Source organism: Penicillium canariense (assembly GCF_028826845.1).
Source record: "Penicillium canariense strain IBT 26290 chromosome Unknown utg000004l_segment0_segment0, whole genome shotgun sequence".
NCBI lineage: Eukaryota > Fungi > Ascomycota > Eurotiomycetes > Eurotiales > Aspergillaceae > Penicillium > Penicillium canariense.
This window is the reverse complement of record NW_026622731.1, coordinates 1,695,413-1,719,332: the sequence shown is the minus strand read 5'-3', so window position 1 is coordinate 1,719,332 and position 23,920 is coordinate 1,695,413. Positions and strand designations below refer to the sequence as shown.

The window sequence follows — 23,920 nt, the reverse complement described above, 5'->3', positions numbered from 1 at the left end:
TTCATCCAAGTGATTGGTGTATTGCTGTTCGAAGGGCTCCCCTTTAGCTTGAGCCTTAACCGCTTCAACATTTTCGGGTTTTTAGCTGATTCGTCCGTAGAAGGCGTATCCTGTTATTGGCCATCTTCCCTTTATCCTATTCGGTATTTTGATAGTCGGCTCACGCAGTAAGAGTATATATCGTATACGGTATAGTAGCCTTAAGCGCCAGTTCTCATAGTCAGCTCAAAGCCATTCATTCATGTGCATATATCTGGTGTCCTCCCTGCAGTTTTGCTTATGACTGATACCTGGCGATTATTCCAGACCGAGGCCGGCGATCTGTATTTATGGAGAAGTTGACTACGTCACCCGATTCAGGCAAAGAGTAGTTACAACAAACTTATCACAACAATCAAAGGGGGTTCCATGTCTCCAACAGAATAGACGGCCGGGGGATGAAACTCGGGGACTTTGCCGCCCAAGGACAAGAGACTAAACACCTCGTCCACTGTGAACGGTTCCCAGCCGCCTTTGTCTCAATGACTTCGGATAACACAGAAAAGAAATGCATTCGCAATATCCTGGATTCAGTAGCTCTAGTTCAAATACTCTCATAGCTTAGAGTTGGGTGATCGCGATATTCTGCCGGAATGATGTGACTGCCGCTGTCCAATAGACCATTCCCACTCCCAACATCCTCGCATTGCCGGGCCCTTGTCCGTCCAATACCCACCCAAGATGGCAAGTGTCTCGACCAGAGCAAAAATTGTCCCATGCTTGGCCAGATGGTGTCAACAATGGCCAAGATATTGTCACAGAGCAAGTCCTGTCGCACTTTGCCGTCACCAGCGAATGTATAAATTCTACCTGCCACTTCTCATTTGCAAGCAGTAAAATAACATTGAGGACTTCCCAATAAGTCCACACTTTGTTTTTGAAAATGCCTACTGTGATCTCCGAAGCGCTTTCTAAGAAGACCGCCGAGTCGACAGTCTCGGCGGTTCTTAATCGATCCGACTCATCCGACGCCGACATCCCACCCCTAGGAAAGCCGCAAAATGAGCGTCGATTTTGGTTCCAGCGAACCAAAAACTTCGATCCGGATGCGATCGCGACCTTGCCGTCGGTCTTCGATGATGCAGACACTGCGAAGGAATACCAACCTAGAGCTGACTGGGAAAACCTTCATCGATTCGATCCTAATGCACGCTGGACATGGGGAGAGGAATACCGACTTATCCGAAAAATCGATCTGCGGATTATGGTATTTGCCTGTCTTATGTTTATGGCCTTGGAACTAGACCGTTCCAATCTGCAGCAGGCTTTGACCGATAACTTCCTTAAAGACCTGCACATGAATACTAATGGTATCTACACATCTGTTCTTGATGCTTGTTGGAGGAATTGTGCTTACCAATGCTTAGACTACAATCTTGGGAATACGGTTTTCAAGCTTTCGTTCCTCTGTGCTGAGCTGCCTTCGCAACTGGTAAGTAAGTGGGTTGGTCCAGATCGATGGATTCCCACACAAATGGTTCTTTGGTCCGCAGTGGCCATGGGACAGTATGGCCTACAAGGAAAGACGACATTTCTTGTCTGTCGGGCTCTTCTCGGGATTCTTCAAGGTGGATTTATTCCCGATGTCAGTATCCCAACCTGATCGTTTCCAGGAAAACCATACTCAACGGACACGGACAGGTTATTCTCTATCTCTCCTACTTCTACAAGCACCATGAACTGTCTCTACGGTTAGGGTTCTTTTGGACGGCAATGAACATTGCGGACATTATTGCGGGCTTCTTGGCCTTCGGTCTATTGCACCTGCGTGGGGTTCATGGTCAATCTGGTTGGCGCTGGCTGTTCTTGATCGAGGTAAATCATTTCTGGCTAAAACTACTCCGTACCCTCCAAATTGACTTTGTAACTGTCTGACAGGGCCTTATCACTATGCTTTTCGGGCTTGCTGCATATATGTTGATGCCTCCGGGACCTTGCCAAACTGCTAATTGGTCGCGTGGTAAAACTGGTTGGTTCTCGCCTCGGTAAGAACAGCCTTCTGGACACGTGCATTTTGTTGTGAAGCTCAGCTAATAGCGTCATAGAGAAGAAACGATCATAGTTAATCGCGTCATTCGCGACGACCCCAGCAAAGGTACCATGCATAATCGCCAGCCAATCACGCCTAAATTGCTTTGGAAAAGTCTATGTGATTTCGATCTCTGGCCTCTGTACATCATCGGACTTACTTTTGAGACGCCGATGACGACACCTAAGCAGTATCTGACCCTTACCTTGCGGAACATGGGGTTCAACACCTTTGTTTCAAATTTGCTTGCTATCCCAAATACAGTCATTTCCATCATCCTCATGCTTACCATCACATATCTCGCGGAAGTTACTGGGCAATTAACCTGGGTGTCCATCCTTGGTCAATTATGGACTTTGCCCTTCGTGGTGTATCTGTACGTGGTGGATACTACTAGCGCCAACAAATGGGTTGTTTGGACGATTGTCACCTTGCTTCTTGGTTTTCCAAACGGTATGTTTGCCTGCAATATGACGAGCTCGTGTTCATTCTGACGACAATTAAAGCACATGCAATCCAAGTCGGCTGGAATTCCCGTAATTCCAACACGGTCCGATCTCGGACTGTTTCGGCTGCCATGTACAATATGTGTGTTCAGGCATCGGGAATTATAGCCTCTAACATCTACCGCGCCGGTTTGTTGATCGATCATGCATTGCGCTTGTGATCACTATTGCTAACGCGTTTTAGACGATGCTCCCCGCTATCGACGAGGTAATGGGGTTCTTGTGGCTCTGGTCGTGACGAATATCTTTATCTATGTATTGACAAAGGCATACTATGTCTGGCGTAATGCAAGTCGAGACAAGAAGTGGAATGCAATGTCTCACCAGGAGAAAATGCACTACTTGGCGACTACCAAAGAGGAGGGGACCCGGCGACTAGACTTCCGCTTTGCCCACTAAGACGGAGCAACCTGTGGATATGGCCGAAGCGCAAGTATTATTATTCACGTATTACTGTTTTCCTGCCGTGTATTCCAACTCTTTGTTCGGATATCGGGAAACAAGATGTCGTCTCCAGCTTTAATGATACTGATCCATATTCCCGATCGCGTGCTTCGTATCGTAGTTATCGCTGATAAATACTGATAGTAATAGAATAAAAGTCTATAGCCGTTGATTGCACCGCCAATGATTGTGCTTCGATTCAACATTTTATTCGCAATTGTGAGCACATGTTGCGTAACCATCCGCATACCTCCCTTTACCCCGCAAAGTTCCAGACAGACCTTGAATGACGGAATCTGACATGATCGCTGCCATTGATTGCGAAACCTTTACTTTCATGCCAAGCGCCGCTATCTCTGTGCTGTATGAGGTTCGATTCGTGCTTTGACACTAGGTGTACGACATCGTTTTATACTTCACGGCGCGGGATGATGCCAGCATGCACGGGCTCATTACCGGATAGTCGGCAACATTCTGTGGACGGATCCATATAAATATGAGCATGGTAGAGCAAATCTTTGAAGAGAACACAAAGAGTTCGGTGTCAAGACTTAGTGACCTCTTTTGTTTTATAAACACCATGGCTCCGTCGCTTGTTGAAACTACAACCAACCTGGTGGCCCCCATTGTGGAAGACAAGATCACCCTCAAAGGTCTTGAGCGGACACCGCTGAAGCCTAGCGGAGCTCTTGATGCATTCGAGTTTTTCGATGTTACACCAGTCATTGGGCGTGAATTTCCTAATGCGAGCTTGAAAGACTTCCTACGCTCCCCTAACTCGGACGAGCTGCTGCGGGACCTAGCGATTACCGGTCAGCCTCCACCTGCTAATGTCCTTTGGCCAGTAGTCAATACTAACCATTCTCTAACAGTATCTCAACGGGGTGTGGTATTCTTCCGAAAGCAGGACGGTCTGGATAACGACTTGCAAAAGGAACTTGTGCAGCGATTGGGAGAGCTTTCAGGAAAGCCAAAGACTTCTGGATTGCATATCCATCCAGTCGCAAACTCAGGCCGTGAGCATAGTGTTAAGGATGATGAAATTAGTGTGATTAGCTCGCAGCAGCGCAAGACACTCTACACTCAGCGCAATGGCCGCAAGCAAAGCGCTCGTGCAGAATGGCACAGTGACATCACTTTCGAGCCCATCCCAAGTGACTACACAATTCTCCGCCTGACAGAGCTTCCCAAAACTGGGGGTGGTAAGTACTGACCTTCCCCATTCTCAGCTAATACCATTAAACTCACACATTGGGGTAGATACTCTGTGGGCCTCGGGGTACGAAGTGTACGATCGCCTGTCGGAACCTTATCAGAAATTCCTCGAAGGCCTTACTGCAACCTACGCCCAGCCTCGGTTCAATGAAGTCGCCAAGAACAACAACTTTTCGATTCATCTTGGCCCTCGTGGTGCTCCCGAGAATGTCGGAGAGGAGCTGCGCGCCGAGCACCCAGTGGTCCGCACAAACCCAGTCACAGGCTGGAAGAGTATTTTCGCAGTAGGATCGCATGTTCAAAGGGTGAACGGGGTCACAGAAGAAGAGAGCTCGCACTTACTCAAGTGGTTTGTGAGCCTCATTGTCGAGAACCATGATTTGCAAGTGCGCCTCCGTTGGCAGAACCCGAACGATCTCGGTAAGAAGTCCACTGTAACCAGGAAATTTCAGTTCAAACCCCTCACATTATCGATAGCTATCTGGGATAACCGGTCGGTTTATCATGCCGCAACTTGGGACTATGAAGAGATTGGTTCTCGAACAGGCCATCGCGTGGTCGGGCTTGGGGAACGGCCGTATTTGGACCCCAAGAGCATCAGCAGAAGACAGGCCCTGGCGGAACGCGAATAGAAATCGAGGCATTTCTCGAGTATGTTCGAGCCGGACAAATATTCTCAGTCACATTAGGCAGATAATTCTCTCTCATCTATCCTCATCGTCCCGTGTATTCTCAGCATGCTTACCCAACCTTGTCTATCAAAGAATATTTAGGCTACGTTATTGCTCCCATTCCTCGGTAGGGGTTTGTTGTAGCCCTCCGTTGGAATAAAGTTCTTTAAAGAAAAAGAACTGTGCAGATCTACCTAACCCCGCCGAGGTGCCGTATGCCATTGCTCTCCCCGATTTTGGAACTGGTATTGGCTTCTTCTTGCAAGCAACTTAGCTATGTCAAGTAATTCAGTTATAAAAACTTTCAAGGTCGAGTGATGTGAGTGTATCTTAAGCCATGAGTGTTGAAATTGATTCTGAGCATACAGTGATCATAGGCGCACATGGAGGGCAAGCTTGTGGTTTACTGCTGGAATTTTAGGTTTCATAGCTTTGGAAACCCCTTGGAATACCTTTGGTTCTGTGCTCGAAAGTCTCGAAGAAAGGCACAAGCTTTGTAAACAGTGTCTAACGAACTGATACCTTGTTCTGCCCCTGACAACTCTGCCGGCAGCCTAATTCCGTAAAGAGCGCACATAGACACCCGTATGAGGTGTGCGGGATCTTGCGTATCCCGTGGGGAAAATGAGGACTGACTGGCGTTAAGGATGGTATCTCGTTCGTTTGATTCTCCATCAAACACAACCAACATCTTCAACTGCCCTCATCTTTCCGCCTTCCACCTTCCACTTCTACCTCATGCCTTCCCCTTCCAACTTCCAGCCTCCCCTCTTCGCCAATTCCTTAGGCTAGCTCCCAAGGGAATGCTGTTCTTTCAACAAGCTCAAGATGGTGTGGCTCCCGCTTGAAATCCTGCTGATGATCACCTCTTACATTCCTGATCCGGTGACACTGCTTTCGCTGCGTCGCGTGAACCGCGAGTGGTCGGTACCTGCAGCCTGGGAGCTGGATCGGCGCTTGCTCCTTCTTGACTTGTCCCAATCCAGTCAGAATACCATGGAGAGTAAACGGAAAGTCGCGCGGGCACGTGCTATGGTTCGCGGTGTGATTGTGAAGTATCCTGATGGAGAATACTGGCGTGTAAGTGAAAGACCTCGTCTCTGAGTTGACTCGCGGCATTTCATAGCGTGGATATGTTGCTTAATCACCACTAGACACCGTATCAGCTATACATGGGGTTCAAAGCTGACCCCACAATCAAATACTATGAGCGCCTGTCCTTCTATCTCAGAGCCAAAGTGGGCCAATTCCAAAATCTGGATTACCTGGCCTTACACCTTCGTCCACCCCCAAGAAGCCATGCCCCCCTGTCAGAGCTTGTCACAGACAAGGAAAACATACTGAAAAACGCGGTGTATGATTTGCTCAGGGCCCTTAGGAGACTTGGGACAGCCAAGAAAGGAAAGAGCCTGAATGAACTTTCAATTCAATGTCTTCCAATCTCAGTCCGCTTCCCAAGCTTCCATACTCAGGATGGGGAGGTGCCACGGGATATCCTGAAGAGAATCATCACAAAGCTTCACGTGAATGATTTGAAGATAGGCTTGGTGAGCTCAGGTGTTTGGAGGCATGGTAGCGTGTCGGTGAGAGTCACATGTTCCTTCGCTGATGGGAAATCGAGCTGATTAAATATTCCCAGGACGAGCAATATGAGCAAATTGGCGAACCGCCGTTGAATTGGATTGCACCAACACGACTGACCTTACGAAACCTGACCATCACTTGCTGGGGATGTTACATTAAGAATATTGCGGGTGCGTTCTGTCATACTGGATTCTTCTTCCCATGGCTAAGATTCCTGGAGCTGCGGGGCTGCGGATTCACGGCTGATTTCCAGCTTGATTGGATTATCAGGCATGGACGAACACTGCGCTCCTTGAAATTGGATGACTGTGCGATCGTGAACCGCCTGATGTTGTGGCGCTTTCAGCTTCCGATGCGGCTGCAAGCTGCCGACCCACATTCTTCTCTGCGTGTGGTTCAAAACGAATCTGGACGAAGAATTCGGTTATACAACACTCGATGGGCCCAGTATTTCGACGCGATGAAACAGAACATGTCGCAGCTGAGGCACTTCGAATTTGGAAGTAGCCGGATCCGCGAGCCGGGGGAGGAAGGGCCCCCTTTCGAGTCAGAACGGTCCAAGGGACCCCCATTCGACAAAGCGCCGCAGTTTATGTTTGGCCTCTTCCAAGATCGGTATTTGCAAGCGGATGAAGAAACGGAATGTCGCTGCTGTTCCTGGGTCTTTCGCACTGTTGTGCAGCATGGTCCAAAGCGACAGCGACGTCTTGTTGATGACCCGGATCGTGCTGCGCTCCGTGCCCTGCTCCAGAAGATTGGACAATCTGTACCCGAGGATGCCCAATCGGACCATGCCGGATATGTCAGGGGACTCATGGGACTCGTGAAAGCAAAGGAATCCGGCTCGTAAAAAGCGAGCATGGCACGGAAGAAATCAACCTGCCTAGTTAGGGGGGCGTTCAACCGACACGCTACACTTGAATCGCCTGAGGATTGACCATAGTGATTAGCTCCCATTAGTGACCATATTATGGAACAAATTCTAGTTGGGACGTCATCATCCAGTTTCCTCAAGCTGCATCCCCTATGGCCATTCTCTGAAGCCAGGGCTATCAACTCCCAAAAACCTAGCCAGACTCCCAGCGATGAGCTCTTTGGACCATTTAGAATCGGGCTCCACCAGCCACTCTCAGCCCTTTTGGTCACGCCTCCCTCTTTTGTCTTCACGCTTATTCGCATCATCCTCCCCTTCTCCTTTTATCATCACTTCTTTACTTCTTTGTCTTCTCTCCTCGCTCTCTCTGTGCATAAAAGAGTGTATCTGTCTTTTGATATGTCTGGACAGATCCGGTGAAGCATTTTTATGAAAGCAGTCAGAGACTGAAGAAGACGGTTATAGCTGTAACAGTATCAGGAGTGACTAGCGAGTTGGGACGAACACACGGACCGCATTGCGAATCTGATTTTGGGGTATCCATTTACACTTTGAAAATGAAAGATGCCTTCAACGGACTTGGACACACCGCTACAATCCTCCAAATCCTCCAGAATCCTCCAGGGTCCTCGAAAATGCAAACAAAACACAATTGGTATTTGCTGTGGAAGCAGGCTCCAAGCCCAAAGCAACTAGATACATAGAATGCAGTAATGTATGTAGCACTAGCAAACAGACAGTCCAAAGGGAAAAAATTTAGAAAGGATTCTATGCATCACGATCAAAGGATGGCAGCGGGGACGAGGTTAGGGTTGGGGTGATTCCGCTTTGCCTGCTCAAGTACCGGGACGGTGATGGCACCCTTGTCGGCGACGGGGTGTGGGTTCGGCGAGGGACCGGGCGTGCGCTCACCCTTATTTTGGCGCTGAATGAGGCCGTTTGTGATGCCGAGAACGGAGTCGACGATAACGGCGTCGATGCCTTCCGCGACTTGGTACTGTTTAAGGGGTTAGATATTGCGAGATTTAAGGTAGTGAAATGGGCGTAAGAGTAGAAGCTTACGTCCACGTTTGCGCCTTCGTTGTTGAGCGCGCCATAGGACACGCAGACGAGACCGGATTCCTTGACGATGCGGACGAGACGTGGGCAGAGGACGAGAGGCTCAGCCTGGGTTACAATGCCGAGAAGGTTCCATCGCGAGGAGAACCGGATAGCCTCCTGCAGACTGCTGGCTCGGATATCGCCAACGGGAGAGGCGCCGGCATCAGTCAGGAAAAGAACAGGGATGGACGGCTGCTTGAAGGACAAGAGGAGACAGATGTCCGGGTTAAAACTAGAGAACAGCACGTCACGGCCGCGGCCCAGGTCGTAGACCTTGGTGAGAACGGTGTCGACAAACGAGTTAAGTTCAACGGCGTAGGTATCCATCTCCTCCTCTTCGCTCTCATGGAGCATGGGGTACTCTGGCGATCTTGGTTAGATCGTCGAAATGTAGCTGTTCTTGGGGAAGCTATAAATACTCACTCAATTCAATGTTGAAGCCCACAGCTCTGGGGATCTTCTTGAAGAGCTCCTCCAGGGTGGCGAAGGGGGCTTGAATGTGCTCGCCGCGGGTGTTGCCCTTGAAACCCTTCTTCTTGAAGTCGCGTGTGTGTTTGATTCTCTCGGTCAATTCGGCAGGATCGTACTCGGAGCCACCAACAGACATGGACCGCTGGCGGGGACCGAGGGTCGTGGCGCCGTGGACGTCCACGCTTTCGGGCAGCACATTTCGGTGTCGACCTTTGCCCAGTTCCAGGAACTGGTCGAGCGTGAGAGTATGAACGGGCGCGTCAATACCCGTCTCGCTGACCAGGAAGTCATGGTAGATGACAGGAACATGGTCCTTGGTAAGTTGGACATCGAACTCGACGTAGGAAGCACCTAAGTTCGCAGCTGCGATAAAGGATTGGATAGTGTTTTCGCCCAGCTGGAGGGAGCGACGGCTGGCCATGTTCTTACCCAACCCGCGGTGTCCAATCACCATCGTCGAGCTCATGGATCGCCAGTAAGTCTGGTTGCCAGTGATCGACATGTTTGGGTGTTTGAAAGGAGTGATAACGAGAAAGTTGAAGGTCACAGACCCAATAACCTCCAAGGTATTGGCAGCCACGATGGGAATGGTGGAATCGCCCTTAAGATTGATGCGCTGGGATCCCACAGATTGTTTGATGCTGGAGAGCAGAGCAACACCCCGGCCGACAACACGGTCCTTGGAGCCCGAGTAGGTGGGTACCAAGTCAAAGAGCAGACGAACTTTGCTTGCATCGGTCGTGTGGAAGACAATCGGCTCAGTCGAGATGTTGTCTTGCACGGGTAGGTCAATGACCTCCGGCTCGCCGTGGGCACCGCTCGCACTGACCACCATAGACAGAGCGGTATCGAGCTGTGTCGCGTGCGCATTCTCCATAGGGATCCGGTCTAGGCTGACCGTCTCCAAGGGTTTGCGCATATCCATAGTACCTAGGCTGACCAGGATCATGGTCTCGTCGGTAAGATACCGATGTCCAAAAGTCTTAATAGGTTCAGTATTGCGTAACCCAGGACTCCCGGATGTCGGTCCAGGGACGTTCGACCGCCGATCAGTCAGGGATGACTGGCCCGGCGGCGATGATGAGGGAGAAGGGCTGTAGCTGGGAACAGTAATTGGCTCAGGCTCGGTAGCGGGAGGACCGGGGCTGACTTCAGCAAGACACCGAGCGATAGCGAGGTGGCCACGCAGTGCAGCATGCTCCTTTGCAGTCCAGCCAGATGAATCAAAGCGCTCCAGATCAGCGCCGGCAGCGACCAGCAGCTTGGCTACGCTCAAAGAGCCATCAACGCAGGCAATGAACAGCGGAGTCCACGCGTACGTATTTTCAGCCAGGTCAGTGTCGGCTTTCTGGTCTTCGGTGCCGTCCAGGAGGATTCGGGCACATTCATCATGGCCAAAGCGGGCCGCAACATGTAAGGCCGTTTCACCCTGTTCGTCCTGGTAATTGATATCCACGCCAGCATCTACCAGCAGCTGGACGATATCCACAAAGTTGGCCTTGGTGGCAAGGGCGAGCACAGCAGAAGACTTCGAGACCTGTTTCCGGACCCGGTCGCCAGGGCTATGGGTCTCTTCCCAATTTTCAGCGTCCAAAAGGCAGCGGGTGGTCTTCGGGTGGCCGCCGACCACACTCAAATGCAGTGGGGCCCAGCCGTCATTGTCCTGCCACAAAGTGCCATCGATTCCCTCGCTAACATCAAACATATCCCACGCCTTGAGGTGCTCGATAATCACTTCACAGACCACCTTGAAACCGTACTGGGCTGCATAGTGCAGCGGCGTGCGGCCAGAGAGATCCTTGGCCATCAATGATTCGCGTTGGTTCGGACGCAGTCCATCCAGCAGATTCTGCAAGAGAACTACAGCTGGATCGTCGCGGCCTAGCTGCTGAGGCATATGCGCCTCCTTGATCACAGAACGTGGTGGCTGCAGAGTGGGCGGAGCCGCCGGAGTGATGTAGCGGGATGTCTCTGGAGGGAAGTCCAGGACCAGAGACGCTGCGGGCTCGGAGTCATTGGTCGATTGTTCGCGACCAATTGAAATGACCAGGCGGTGCAAACAATTGCGCCGATTAATGTCATCGTCCTCCTCAAGCGTGTCCACACGCTGCACCAGTGCAGACAAACAGACCCGGGCACGGTGCAGAATGGATCGCTGGATGAGCGTCTTGAGGACCTTGGAAAAGACTCCCTCACCCGCCTCGTCCGCCGCAGCCTTCAATGTCTCGAGCAGTTCGAGCAGCACATGGATGTCGTCATTTCTCAAAGCCTCGTCTACAGTGGTCACAACGCTGGTCGGCAAGTTCAAAAACGGCCGGGAGGCACCGCGCTTGAGTGACAGAGAAGAGTGGGTTGAGCTAGCATCATCCACCAGCTTCTCATCCGCCTTCGACTGGTCCGTAATAACGGCCATCCAAGAATTGATGCGATCCTGGGCCTTGACAGCCCGCGCATTGGAGGCAAACGGAGCGGGATCCACCTTAGTCTCCAAATAGCGCTTCTGGGCCTGAGCGCCGACTTTCTTGTCCAGCTTCTTGGTGATCTTGACGAAGCCGCGGCGATTGACCTCACCATACCACTGTAAGCGACGCAGGTGGTAGCGAAGGTCGAGAAGGGCCTCGCGCAGGTCATGGCGGTCCTCGGGCTCCAGCGGGTGGATGCCTTCCATGGAGTAGCCATATCGTTCTTCCAGCAGCTTCAAACGGCGGGCGTACTCGGCATATTTCTTGTTGTAGAAGTAATCGACGTCCTCGACATTTCGGTCAAGGGAGTAGAAGAAACCTAATCGTGCGGAAAAAACCAACCAAACCATGCTGGTTAGAAGGGTGCTCGAGGAATGTTTTGCAAGGGACGCCTCACGGCGACAATGTATCGCGCTTACCAGCCAGATCGGCCTCTTGGCCTGCTTTGACTTGCTCCGCAGCCGATTTGATGAGCTTCTTCAGGGCCTTGTACTTGATGTACGAAGCGCTCCATTCGGGCACCGTAAATTGGGGCAAATTGCGGCCGAACTTCATGTTGACAACACCGGACTGATGTGTCCAGACTGTTTGCAATCCCACCAAGGATGGATTGTTGTCTTATGGTCCAATCCCACCGCCCGGATATTATTTTGCCACCGAGGCACGAAAAAGCCCCCACAGTCCCGGGTCGCAGGGATAGCGTTCTGTCGAATGGTCCAACCTGAGGGTCACGGGGAGTGATCAGGTGAGTGGACGCACGCAGGCGAGAGGAATCAATGGCGCCATGAGGAAGAGTGTGAGGGAGGATGAGAAGGGAAAGAGGAGGTGTAAGGAGGTGGAAAGCTTCAAGACCGACTATACCTGTTCAAGTGGGGGCGCTGGTCAGTGGAGCGGTGAAGAGAAGAAGGTGAAAGTGCTGAAACGGTGGGGAGCGTAAAACTCTGACGGCCAGGGGGAGCAAACGGGGCGATCACGAGGGGCAGTGGGAGGAGGAAGGTGAAGCGCAGCGAAGAAGCGTCCCAACGGGATATCAAGGGAGATCGGAGACAGAAAGCCGCACGTCGAACGGGCTGGAGGTGTGCGTGCTGCAGCGGCGGTGATTTGTCGATCCGCGGGGTCGAGCTCCATGGTTCCGGCCGATGGCCTTTTTATACCCCAACGTCATAGCATATACTTCAACATGGAAAGAATTCATGGCCTCTGGTCATCGATAGCTCGGGATAGCGTGCTCGTATAGTCTATACTATCATCGCCCCCGCCTCCCAACTGCCATATCTGCGTAACTGTCCATATTTGCTGTACCTCCGGACCGCCCAGTGAGCCGTGGCTTCCCGGCGCGACCCCGTGACCCCAGCCAAAAAGAGTTGGTTGGCCTCTGGGCGGGTCGCCGGGCAAAGCCCTGGCCAGGGTCCCTGGTTATCGCTCACCTTGAATGGACTCAATCCATCATGGGATCAGCACGAAGCTCAAAGAGGTCCCATCAGCGGTCCCGTGCGACTGGCAGAAGAGTCGTGGGCGGTGCGCCACGCCCTCCGAACTTGCTGTGCATTCCCGGCGGACCCTAAGAGCCAGCCCACAGAATCAACGAGGCCGAAGGACCCGGTAGCGTCCTCCTCGCGCTCTGCCTCCTAGTCTCCCTGTCGGTTGGGGACGGCGGGATAAGAGCGAGGGGTGGAGGAAAGAGAAGATAGGAGGGGGGAAGTAACAGCCGACTTAAGGGGGGGGAACCACACGCCATTCCTGCCCAAGGTAACTTGCGGTAATTGCAGCCCAAGTCACTCCCGCAGACTAACTCCGCCGCATACATGATGCAGTAAGACATGCATGTCCACAGATTCAGAAAAATTAAACATACTCGAGTTCGTGGGGTAGGGCATAGTTCATAAACCAGAAAGCTTCTGGCATTTCATACTCTTCTATGTTTATTGCGAGGGGGATATTCCCAATGCGCAGGACAAAAATATTATGCGCCCGTCCCCAGGACATTACAAACGCCTTCAGTCTAGGACGTTCCCACAGAATGAACGAAGCAAGTTGGGAAAAACACAAGACAAAAGGCACAAGGGGAAGATCGATCGCTAACCTCGGCAATGTGCTGTTGATTAAAGGGGTATCGAATCCCTCAAAAGAGAAAAAAAGCAAAGAATGAAAAAGAAATAGAAAAACTCCAGCCGTCCTGACCTTGACCCAACCCATTCCGAATCTCCATGTATGCGAATAGTGGATGCAATGCTAGCCCTTCCGACGCTCTTCCCGAGAGCCAAGTGGAAAAGATATGTCGAGGAAGCAGGTCGTCACAGTTATGGTACAAGCGGTTTCAAGGCCTCCACGCCGGCTTGTAACACCGCTGGGTTAGATGTTTTCTTGAGGCACGTGGTCAGGACGTCGATGCCCCCGGCAGCTTGCACGGCTGCCCTGGCACGGGCGCCGATGTCCCCGGACGCCGTGGTCAGGTTGTGCACACAGACAACTCCGCGGTGAACGAGGGCGTCGTCGTCCTCCTGGCACAGACCCAGCAACAACTCCACCCCGCGCGGCCGTTCCAGCACTGCCGCGACAGCCGCATCGTACTCAGTCAGCATGGCAATCGCGCCGCCGGCTGCTCGCCGGGTGGCGAAGTCGTCCGCATCGGTAAGCGCCAGCATTATATGGAGTCGCTGCGAGGCCCGCTTGGTGGCATCGGCAAATTTGATGATGCCGGATTCGCAAGTCATCAGATTACAGACCAGTTCGCAGGCAGCCCGCTGCACGCGAGAGTTACTGGACAGGAGGAGTTCTTCAATGGCGGACCAGCCTTCTCGCACAATGAGTTCGGCCGGTGAGTCGTCACGTGGATAGGAAGCAAGGTTGGTCAGCGCAAGCAAGCTTTCAAACACGGGAAGAAGGTCGTGGGATTGGTCCACGGAGATGGCAGCACCCTCAGGAGCGCGGAGAAGAGAGAGCAAAGGGCGTACGGGAGAAGTCGCCTGAGGGAACCCAGTGGACGGGAAGACATGTGAAGGGTCGACAGAGATGAGGACCCGAGCCAGCGCATGAGAGGCATTCTGTGTCGTCTCTGTGTGGACGATAGAATCCCCCTGCTTGGGGATGGACAAGCCGAGCAGCAGCTTGATAGCACCTTGCTGGGCCAGAGTCCCTCGTGACTTCTGCCGCCGTGCCAGAGCCAATAATATTTTGGCTGAGAGATCATTGGTGGAAGGCAAAGCAACTCGGCCACATTCGACTAGGAGAGCCATGATTCCCGCGTCGATGATGATGCCACAGCGGTCAAGGACAGCTTCATCTTCATCCCGGGGGTCAACAGAATCCCGGCCCTTACCGGTAGAAGCATCCGCGTAGTCCTTCAACTGGGACATCTTCTTCTGTTCGTCGGAAAGATTGGGAAGGAATTTGGTAAGGTTCAGATAAACCATCAAGCCACCATAAAGCACAGACGAATCGTTTGTGTGCTGTTTTAGAACAGTGATCAAGTCGCGCATAAACGTAGGGTCCTTGGCGAGTTGTTCCTTGACGGAGGGCTTCACCGATGAATAGGCCAGACCCTCAATCGCGTGCGAGATATTTGCAACCTTGGGTTCAGACATTAGTCCCTTAAACCGTTGCACCAAGTCAGCGACCCCGGTGTCTTCCTCCTGGGCCTCACCGTTCTTAGCAGAGGGCGGGGTGGATTCAGAGGTTCGGATCTTCGCCAAAACCACCGCCGCCAGCTCTGATCCTTCATCGCTGCCATTAGTCAGGGTGTGCGAAAGCCATTCGGAGAAGTTTTCGATGATCGCTTCCCGACAAGGCCGATTAATGCATGCTGCATTCAGCAGCTCCAAAATCGAAACTTCCACCTTCTTCCGCGTCGCGTCTCGCGTTGCCAGCGGGGTCAATGACTCCATAAATTCGCCGGACAAGAAGATGCTGGCGGCTGCAGCCGGGGCTACCGGGAAGACGGCGGCCACCGCAGAGAAAGCAATTATCAGATCGTCCAAGCGGCCCTTGGCGACCATCGCGGCAATCAAAGCCGAAAATTGCTTCTCGCCATCTTCCTTCGCGACCTCCAGATACTTCGCAGTTGCCAGAGTAGCTTGGCTGCGCAGCTCGAGCGGGAGCCGATTGTCCAGAGACGTCAAAATGACTTCAAATCCTTCGTCGTCAATCAAGTGTTGGAGTCGGCCAGCATCCACGGCGAGCAATCGAGTAATTCCTTTTAGAGCGCGACCGTCCAAATCATGGCCTGATTCCATCAACTTGGCAAGGAAGAGCAGGAACAGCTCGCTCTCGCAGTGCGACCGCGCGTCCTCCGACGGCCACACATTTGGGTCGAGCACCACGGTGTCCAAACATACCGCCGCTCCGTCACCTCGGTCGTAGATCTCATCAAAGAACGCCGTCACGGAGACCTGCAGCTGAGTCGAGAAGTACTGGCGCACGCTGGCATTGTGGCGCACGAGCCCCGAAATGATATCATCTTGAATCTCTGAAAGGGCATGTGCTCGCTGGCCCAACAGCAATTTCAGCGCTTCCAGCGCGACATTCTCTGGAGGTTTCAAGCCATCTGTCCGAAGGTATCCAGCGGCTTCCTTCCCGGCGGTCTCATCCTTGCGGGTGGTGTAACGGTGGCAGAGGTCGAGGAGCGGGTGGCCACTTTCTTCTTCCTGCTGGATTTTAAGAAAGGCAGCTTTCACATCGGGATTCTCGTCCGCTATGAAGAGAGCTTCTCGGAGATTACGCGACGCGGCCTATGGACCATTCCATCGTTAAACTCAAGTAGGCCATGGGAAATCGCGTGCTGGCGATAAGTGTATTACGTACCTCTCGATGGCCAGCGTCGAATAACTCGACAGCCTCCCGTGCCAGGTGAACAGCGCGCTCTTCGCCCGTTGCTTGAACCATTGCAGGGATGCCGGAGAGCAACACGCTGCGGGGGCTGCAAAAGTCCGAGGATCGGTAGGTGGTATCGAGCAGTTGCGTAGAGAAAAAAAAAAGGAAGACGGGCGGGAGCTTCTTTTGGGGAGAGGGGCAGCGGCGGAGAGGCGGAGAGGCGGAGGAAGGAGAGAGATAAGTGGGAGGCCGCGGATTTATCAGATCCACCGAGCAGCAGGTTCTGAGAAGTGAGAGCCACGTCGACTGGAGAGAGGAAAAAGCAAGACCATCGGAGTCGTAGAGGCTCTCGGCGGTGATCTTCGAATTATCTTCTCTTGGCCCACCTTGGCCTGGGCGTGCAGAAGTATACGGTTGTAGACGGTCCATACGGTATTGCGATTACCGCCAGATACCGGCGTGCCGTTCCCCCCACTACCCGGCTCTCACGACGGTACTTTCTGCGACGAGTGCCCGGCATATTCGTACTGCCCGCGCGGTATTGTTACGCCATTTCGGTCACGAAAGTCCATTATCAATCGCCCTGATAAGACCAACCACAGCGGCCAATGCCATCACGTTGCTGATAACCGCCAGTCTTGCTTTCGCTGGGAGTCGCTTTGGACGCGACGCTGCAGGAAGCCTCGTCCGGTCCAAAATGGATGCTTTGTCCGGTATGAAACCAACCGATCAATAGGCCAAGGGATGTGCCAAAAGGGGGCGTGAGATTCTGCATCCCTTCAGGATGAGGTAAACGCTGTACAAAGCCCCGAAGTCCGCGAAGACCGAGCATGTGGGACAAGTCGGTCTGGCTGTCTGCTTTCTATTTGAGGAGACCCGCAGCATAGTGCAGTCCTTAAACCCATTCTTCTGCATACGGAGTACACACTATCCTAGCTCCCCGAGATCATCGGTAGAAGCTCCGGTAGATTCTAGAGGCTCGGGGAAACAAAAGAACTAGCTTATGGGTCATGTGTGACCGATCAGCAGCACCCGGAGGGTCGAAAGATTCAACAGGTTCCATGATCACGGCCTTCCTGATAAGTGTCTGCGGAACAGAGGTATCTCGCTATCCACGAACAGTGGACACTACCAATGGCCACCACCTACCCGGCGGTTCTGGTTCCGACAAAGCAAGCCACGGGCGAGCCATTCCATTTGCATACCTAGTTCTGATTTCATTTCATTCACATTATTTACGGGATATTCCAACATAGAAGCCGGACTGCCAGCACCACCGGAAAGCGAAAAAGAATACCCCGGGTTTATAGATCAGATATTCGTTATCATCCCGTGACTTGCCTTATCGCGGAGCTGGTTCTTTGTGCTGCGGTGCTGCTTCAGCTCGTCCAGTTTCTAGGATCCCCAGTCGAGGGTTCATCAAGCGGCAGATACGATCCTCCTTCCTGGCTTGGATTCTCATCGGATCACCCCAGGCCTTGGGCACCTCATCATGAACCTTCGCTTTCACCGACCCTCCTAGCACCATGAATTCCATCGATGCCTCTGAGCATTATGAGCTAGGAGCGACAGGTCTGTTTTTCTTGTTGCTGGCTCTCACCTAAGTTATCGTCTGATGAAATGTCCAGAGCTTTCTCCGTCTCTTCTCACTGTCATCATCGATACGAACCCACACGCCTGGGCGGCCCTCGAAGACTCTCTCCCACTCGCAAAAGCCGTCGCAAATATTCTCGTTTTCATCAATGCGCACCTTGCGTGCAACTATGCAAACGAGGTTGCCGTTGTCGCCTCCCACAGCCAGAAAGCAGCATGGTTATACCCAGTCCACAATGACGCGACGTCACAGGAGTCATCAGATCGCGATGGGGACGTCTCGATGAACGGAGATGGAGGAGCGGCATCTCAGACGAACAAATACCGCCCATTCCGCATGGTGGAGGAGCAAGTGACGCGGAAATTGAAGGAACTCATGGATTCTACACACAGCGCGGACCTCCGCGGTAACACTTCAATGCTTGCAGGTGCTCTGACTCTAGCACTGAGTAATATCAACCGGCGCACCATCGCGTGGGCGGAGGAGCACGGCGGTGCGAGTCTGGATGACGCCGCAGCTGAAGGCACAGGGGCAACAGGGACCGGGCCCAGTCGATACTCTGCATCGGACGAGGATGAGCGCCTTCAAAGTCGGATCCTGATCGTCTCGGTCAGCGGGTCCAGCAACTCGGCCCATCAGTACATACCCGTCATGAACAGCATATTTGCTTGCCAGCGACTGCACATCCCCATCGATGTGTGTAAGCTCAGTGGTGATGCGGTCTTCTTGCAGCAGGCCTGCGACGCCACCAAGGGCGTGTACATGGCTCTCTCTGAGCCGCGCGGGCTGCTGCAGTATCTGATGATGGCATTCTTGCCAGATCAGCGTTCACGGAGGCACCTAGTGCTTCCTACGCGAATAGATGTGGATTTCCGGGCGGCTTGCTTCTGCCATCGGCGTGTTGTGGATATTGGCTACGTCTGCTCTATCTGCTTGAGTATTTTCTGCGAGCCACCTCCCGGGAACGAGTGCTTGACTTGTGGAACTCCTCTAGACGTGGGCAACTACGGCTCCAGGCCGGCTCTCATCCAGAGAAAGAAGAAAAAGAAGAAGCGAGCCAATGGGGCTTCGGCGGTTGGGACACCAATGTCAAGAGGGACGCCGACTCCTGGCCCATGATAAGGAATCGGATCTATTTAGAATCAAAAACAGAAACGACGTTATCTAGCTGTCATTCTCGCTGGACTCGAGAAGTTAGACATACACTGCAATATGATAAGAATATTACCAGGCAGATTAAATGAATTTTCTGGCCTATCTACCTGAGGAAATTAAAGGCCAAAAAAAAAGAGGTAACGCTCAAAGCTCATAAACTTGACACAAACACTCGGGTCGCCCAGCCGGGATTTTTTTCTGCTTGTAGAGGGGAAAAATATCAAAACGTGCAGACCATGTGCAGGGCAAAGACCACCGAAAGAATTTCAACCCTTGTCGCTATGCAGGAAGAAAGCGCAGAAAATGCTGAGGGGCCAAGTCACAAAACGGAATCACTATGCTGACGAAAAGGGGCAATGGATAGACATACCAAAGCATTGAAATGCAGTCGATGCACGCCAGAGTATCTCATAGACCAGACCCATCAGGCATGCTTGATGAGTTGATATCCACGCAAATTAGGAGACCCGGTCTGCCTTTCGCTTTTTCTTCTTGTCCGTGTCCCTTTCATCGTCCTTTGCCTTGTCCTTCGATCTGACCAGATAAAGAAATCAGAATCAGAACCAGCCATCAAGCATGAAACTTCAGACTAGATGTCACCTACTCTTTGGGTCGAAACTTGGTCGCTCCCTGGGCTACAGGACCCCGGCGGACGTTGCGAGACATCAGGCAAGAGGGAGAGCTCTGGTAGTTGCTCATCGAGGCGATAGCCTGTAATGGACGTTTAGTGCGATATCAAAGACTGGTATTTTCGAGGAAACTCACGAAAGACTCAGTGTTGTGAGCAAAGTAGAGAACGATGCCGTCCACATTCTTCTTGACACACATGATTCCAATCGAGCCGGAGATCTCGCTGTTGCTCACTGCGGGATGCCCTGGAAACAGTCAGTATATATCTAATCTCGACAACACAATGTCACGAATGAGGAGTTCTTACCAGTGAACTCCTTGGTGATCATTGCGCTAATGGCCTCTTCCTCGGTCACGTTGTTGAAGCTGCCGGCATGATCCATCCGCTGGCTGTAATAGACACGGCTGGAGCAGGTACTTGCGGCGAAGGTCGATGCAATGTGTTCACCAGTTCCAGAGGTGACAGCGGCCACAGAAGTTTCTTCAGGATCAGTTGGATCGATTGGCATGACATGGGTGCCGATACCAATCAACGCCGCGGGTCCCACTCTGCCTCGATGCTTCATACCGATACCGCCTGACGAAGATCCCGCAGCGATGTTCCCGAACATGTCCACCGCAATGGCGCCCACGGTATCTGTGATCAAATCTTTGCCCTCTTCCGGCCCCTTTGTGGGTAGAGACGATCCTGAGCCTCCAGCGGGCGCAGATCGACCCATGCTCATCGAAGCATTTATGCTAGACGTGGAAGTCCGCGGTGATGCGGGAGCACAATACCCCTTCAAAGGTGGACCATCCATCGATTTTCCATTCTTTAGCTGAGCGGGGTCATCAAAGTCGCTGCTGAATCCACCGATGGTGGGCATTTCTTCTTTGATTTCGGCCTGCGCAGCCATGTCCATTTGGGCAATGCGAGTCGAAATGGGAGTCAACGGACGACGAAGCCAAGCATTTACAGGTCCCTGTTCGGGATCCTTTGGGTTCTCAGCCTCCCATTCGGCGATCTCTTTACACCAGGCGTCATAACGAGCCTTCGAAGCGGGCGTAATCAGAGCCTCGTCCGGAACGAGAATCACCCCATTGTTCCATGCAAAGTCGGCGGCTCCTTCTCCAACAAGGAGGTTCGGAGGGACACGAGACATCCCCGGGGATTTGTGAGCTTGATCATAGATCTTCCGAGCTAGCATGATTGGGTTCTTGACAGCTGCGTAATCAAGTCAGTTAAAGCCAACCGGCGAATTGTGCGAGTAACAGATCTTACTGGGCACGGCTCCACAGGCGCCGCTGCGACCAAGATGGTCCACAATCGATGCATCGCCCTCGACTATGCCCTTGACGTTCAGGTTGCTACCGTAGCCGGCGTTCGTGATCGGTGCATCCTCCAGCACCATGAGGGCCACTTCCACGGCATCAACCGCGGTGCCACCATTGCGCAAAAAGGTCATGCCCGCTTTGGCTGCCCTGGTTCCAAGATCAGTTCAGATCCAGGTCCTTATAGGAAAGGCGGAGAGATATAGGAATACATACTGTTGGCAGGCCTCGAGGTGCTTGGACTCATTCTCGCGGGAGTGGTAGCCGGCGCCCCCATGCACAAAAATGGCACAGAGGTCTTCCTTCTGCTTGTCTTTTCCCATTTTCTCGGCGCAGTGAAGGGTTCAGTGTCCAGAACGTGCCAGAAGTCGAGTCAGTAGAGCCTCGAGCCGTCCGATGGATCAGACGGCTACGAGAGTTGGGACGCTTTCGGCAAAAAAAGGGAAATGAAGGAATCGAAACTCAGGCTGGATGCACCGAGGAAGGTTAGTTTGACCGAGAGACAAACGTGTTGTGCTTTTGTTTATGGTCGATCTGGAAACAGTAGTGCAGAGCCAACGCAGTTCCGGAGACCGGAGTTGAAGTGAGAGAAGATAACCGACGACTAGAGCTTTGCTAGCGACGGAAGATACAGATGCAGGGGAAGAATAACAGCGATGCACGGCAGAACACTTCTTATGAAAGAATGATAGGAAATCGGGTGACAGGAAGAGTATTCAGAGCCGGTGAGCTCACAATACACAATATCCAGGGCGCGCTCCAGGAACCTTCCCGATTTACATCCGTATGCTGCCTTTCGTCCCTTCCATTTTCATCCCGTCTATCCGTATCAATACCACCGCACCAAATGAGCGTAAGGCATATACTTTCATATGAAGAGAGTGATCGATGATTGCATTTTCATGCATCTAGTTCATTCCGAACCCAATCAATCCATTCTGATGCCCGGCACATGATGTCGACGTGACCCTCGCTTAAGTAAGCAACTCCCCGCCTTGTCTGCCTGAGCTCCGCCACGGTTGACCTCATTCCCCCCTTCTGAAGCACCAGGCCCATTCCTCTTTGTGACCGGATTGGCACTGAGCCCCATTATCCGCCATGGCGTCCCAAACACCAGCCGTTGTCATGGACAAGTAAGTCGCGCTGCCATGCCGGAATTGACCCCATGCTGACCGCACTCCCTCTAGCGGTACTGGTTACTCCAAGCTTGGTAGGTGCCTCATGCTGGAGTCTGCGATCTCGATCTTAGGATCGGGACCTGAATCACCCAACTGACGATATTTTTCTCTTCAATAACAGGATTTGCCGGTAACGATTCTCCCTCCTTCGTCTTCCCGACTGCAATTGCAACCAAGGCCGGTGCGGGAAGCGCTGGAAGCTCCGCCGGTTCGCGGCCTGCCGTTGCGAACAAGCCGTCTTTTCTGGGTGGCAGTGGCGGTGCTAGTTCACACCTGTCTGCGAAGCGCGGCACGGAGGATTTGGACTTCTTCATCGGTGATGAGGCTCTGGCTGCGGGCAACGGTCCGGGTTATGGCGTCAACTACCCCATCCGCCATGGACAGATTGAGAACTGGGACTACATGGAGCGATTCTGGTCAAACTCGATTTTCAAGTACCTCCGTGTCGAGCCTGAAGACCACTACTTCCTCTTGACCGAACCGGTAAGACACTGCTTTATCTGTGCTTTCCCCGCACACTGCCAATACACAAAGGAAAGCCCGCTAACGTGGATGGGATATAGCCACTCAACCCGCCTGAGAACCGTGAAAATACCGCTGAGATTATGTTCGAATCCTTCAACTGCGCTGGTCTTTACATTGCTGTGCAAGCCGTGCTCGCCCTCGCTGCATCATGGACGTCCTCAAAGGTTACGGACCGATCACTGACTGGTACTGTGATTGATTCTGGTGACGGGGTCACCCACGTTATTCCCGTGGCCGAAGGTTACGTTATTGGATCGTCTATCAAGAGCATTCCCATTGCCGGCCGCGACATTACATATTTCGTGCAGAGCTTGCTGCGTGACCGCGGTGAGCCGGACAGCAGCTTGAAGACCGCCGAGAAGGTGAAGGAGGAGTACTGCTACGTGAGCCCGGATATTGTTAAGGAATTTGCGCGCTACGACCGCGAGCCCGACCGCTTCTTGAAACACACCGTGACCGCGCCGAACGGACGCAGCGTGTCCATCGACGTCGGCTACGAGCGTTTCCTCGCCCCCGAGATCTTCTTCAACCCCGAAATCTACTCGTCAGACTTCCTGACCCCGCTTCCCAACGTCGTCGATGGCGTTATTCAGTCCTCGCCCATTGACGTACGACGTGGTCTCTATAAGAATATTGTGCTGTCCGGCGGTTCCACCCTGTACAAGGACTTTGGCCGTCGTCTACAGCGTGACATCCGCCATCTGGTGGATGCTCGCATTCGTGCATCCGAAGCCCGCAGCGGCGGTGCTCGCAGTGGTGGTCTGGATGTCGCCGTCGTTACACACAAGCGCCAGCGGCACGGTCCGTGGTTCGGAGGCAGCCTGCTGGGTCAGACACCCGAATTCCGGAGCTACTGCCACACCAAGGCCGAGTACGACGAAATTGGTCCCAGCATTGTGCGGAGGTTCGCACTGCTCGGCGGTCCTGGAAGCTCGTAGGGTGGGTATCATCGTCCTTTGTTCATGTCCTTTGGCAGCCGGTGTAGCTGGACGCTCTTGTTCATAGTCCGTTAGTTTTCATCTCTTTTCTTTTCCCTCCTTTCCTTGGTGCTTTTTCCTCGTTTCTTTTTTGAATCCAAAGCGGGTGGCTTGGCGCTGGGTCCTCAGCTTGCTACATCTGGATCCCGAGTAGATAGAGGGGGATGGGTTCTTGAGTCTTTGATATTATCAGAAGCGTATTAAAAAAATGCCAAAATCTTCTTCGCCCCATGCTCATTTTTTTAGAAATTGCCCCCAAACTCAACGCCATGAAGAGTATGCAGTATCAGACATGAAATATATCCAGCAACAATCCCGTGATCCTGAATCAAAACAGCATTATAT

At 52.6% G+C, this 23,920-nt stretch overlaps 8 protein-coding genes across 8 annotated transcripts; 5 read left to right on the top strand and 3 right to left on the bottom strand.

The window, feature by feature from the left end:
• Nucleotides 1-922: 922 nt before the first annotated feature.
• On the top strand, nucleotides 923-2,973 carry N7482_006956 (putative MFS transporter; the record flags this gene model as incomplete). Its single annotated transcript, XM_056689081.1, has 6 exons — nucleotides 923-1,624; nucleotides 1,681-1,854; nucleotides 1,918-2,024; nucleotides 2,085-2,521; nucleotides 2,575-2,703; nucleotides 2,759-2,973. The coding sequence occupies 6 exons, from the start codon at nucleotides 923-925 to the stop codon at nucleotides 2,971-2,973; spliced, it is 1,764 nt and encodes a 587-aa protein (XP_056541510.1).
• Nucleotides 2,974-3,598: 625 nt separating this feature from the next.
• N7482_006955 (TauD/TfdA dioxygenase family protein) lies at nucleotides 3,599-4,865 on the top strand (the record flags this gene model as incomplete). The annotated part of the gene is made up of 3 exons (XM_056689080.1): nucleotides 3,599-3,830; nucleotides 3,891-4,220; nucleotides 4,279-4,865. The coding sequence occupies 3 exons, from the start codon at nucleotides 3,599-3,601 to the stop codon at nucleotides 4,863-4,865; spliced, it is 1,149 nt and encodes a 382-aa protein (XP_056541509.1).
• An 867-nt stretch (nucleotides 4,866-5,732) lies between these two features.
• Nucleotides 5,733-7,338, top strand: N7482_006954 (F-box protein; the record flags this gene model as incomplete). The annotated part of the gene is made up of 2 exons (XM_056689079.1): nucleotides 5,733-5,984; nucleotides 6,526-7,338. The coding sequence occupies 2 exons, from the start codon at nucleotides 5,733-5,735 to the stop codon at nucleotides 7,336-7,338; spliced, it is 1,065 nt and encodes a 354-aa protein (XP_056541508.1).
• Nucleotides 7,339-8,143: 805 nt separating this feature from the next.
• On the bottom strand, nucleotides 8,144-11,951 carry N7482_006953 (glycerophosphocholine phosphodiesterase; the record flags this gene model as incomplete). Its single annotated transcript, XM_056689078.1, has 4 exons — nucleotides 8,144-8,359; nucleotides 8,425-8,825; nucleotides 8,887-11,715; nucleotides 11,816-11,951. The coding sequence occupies 4 exons, from the start codon at nucleotides 11,949-11,951 to the stop codon at nucleotides 8,144-8,146; spliced, it is 3,582 nt and encodes a 1,193-aa protein (XP_056541507.1).
• Nucleotides 11,952-13,696: 1,745 nt separating this feature from the next.
• On the bottom strand, nucleotides 13,697-16,277 carry N7482_006952 (UNC45-central domain-containing protein; the record flags this gene model as incomplete). The annotated part of the gene is made up of 2 exons (XM_056689077.1): nucleotides 13,697-16,123; nucleotides 16,197-16,277. The coding sequence occupies 2 exons, from the start codon at nucleotides 16,275-16,277 to the stop codon at nucleotides 13,697-13,699; spliced, it is 2,508 nt and encodes an 835-aa protein (XP_056541506.1).
• Nucleotides 16,278-17,731: 1,454 nt separating this feature from the next.
• N7482_006951 (TFIIH/NER complex subunit TFB4) lies at nucleotides 17,732-18,918 on the top strand (the record flags this gene model as incomplete). The annotated part of the gene is made up of 2 exons (XM_056689076.1): nucleotides 17,732-17,777; nucleotides 17,834-18,918. The coding sequence occupies 2 exons, from the start codon at nucleotides 17,732-17,734 to the stop codon at nucleotides 18,916-18,918; spliced, it is 1,131 nt and encodes a 376-aa protein (XP_056541505.1).
• A 494-nt stretch (nucleotides 18,919-19,412) lies between these two features.
• On the bottom strand, nucleotides 19,413-21,218 carry N7482_006950 (threonine aspartase 1; the record flags this gene model as incomplete). Its single annotated transcript, XM_056689075.1, has 6 exons — nucleotides 19,413-19,488; nucleotides 19,559-19,665; nucleotides 19,720-19,829; nucleotides 19,892-20,788; nucleotides 20,846-21,045; nucleotides 21,112-21,218. 6 exons carry the CDS (start codon nucleotides 21,216-21,218, stop codon nucleotides 19,413-19,415), a joined length of 1,497 nt encoding a protein of 498 aa, XP_056541504.1.
• Nucleotides 21,219-21,993: 775 nt separating this feature from the next.
• On the top strand, nucleotides 21,994-23,536 carry N7482_006949 (actin-related protein 3; the record flags this gene model as incomplete). The annotated part of the gene is made up of 4 exons (XM_056689074.1): nucleotides 21,994-22,028; nucleotides 22,083-22,105; nucleotides 22,195-22,556; nucleotides 22,637-23,536. The coding sequence occupies 4 exons, from the start codon at nucleotides 21,994-21,996 to the stop codon at nucleotides 23,534-23,536; spliced, it is 1,320 nt and encodes a 439-aa protein (XP_056541503.1).
• Between the last annotated feature and the right edge of the window lie 384 nt (nucleotides 23,537-23,920).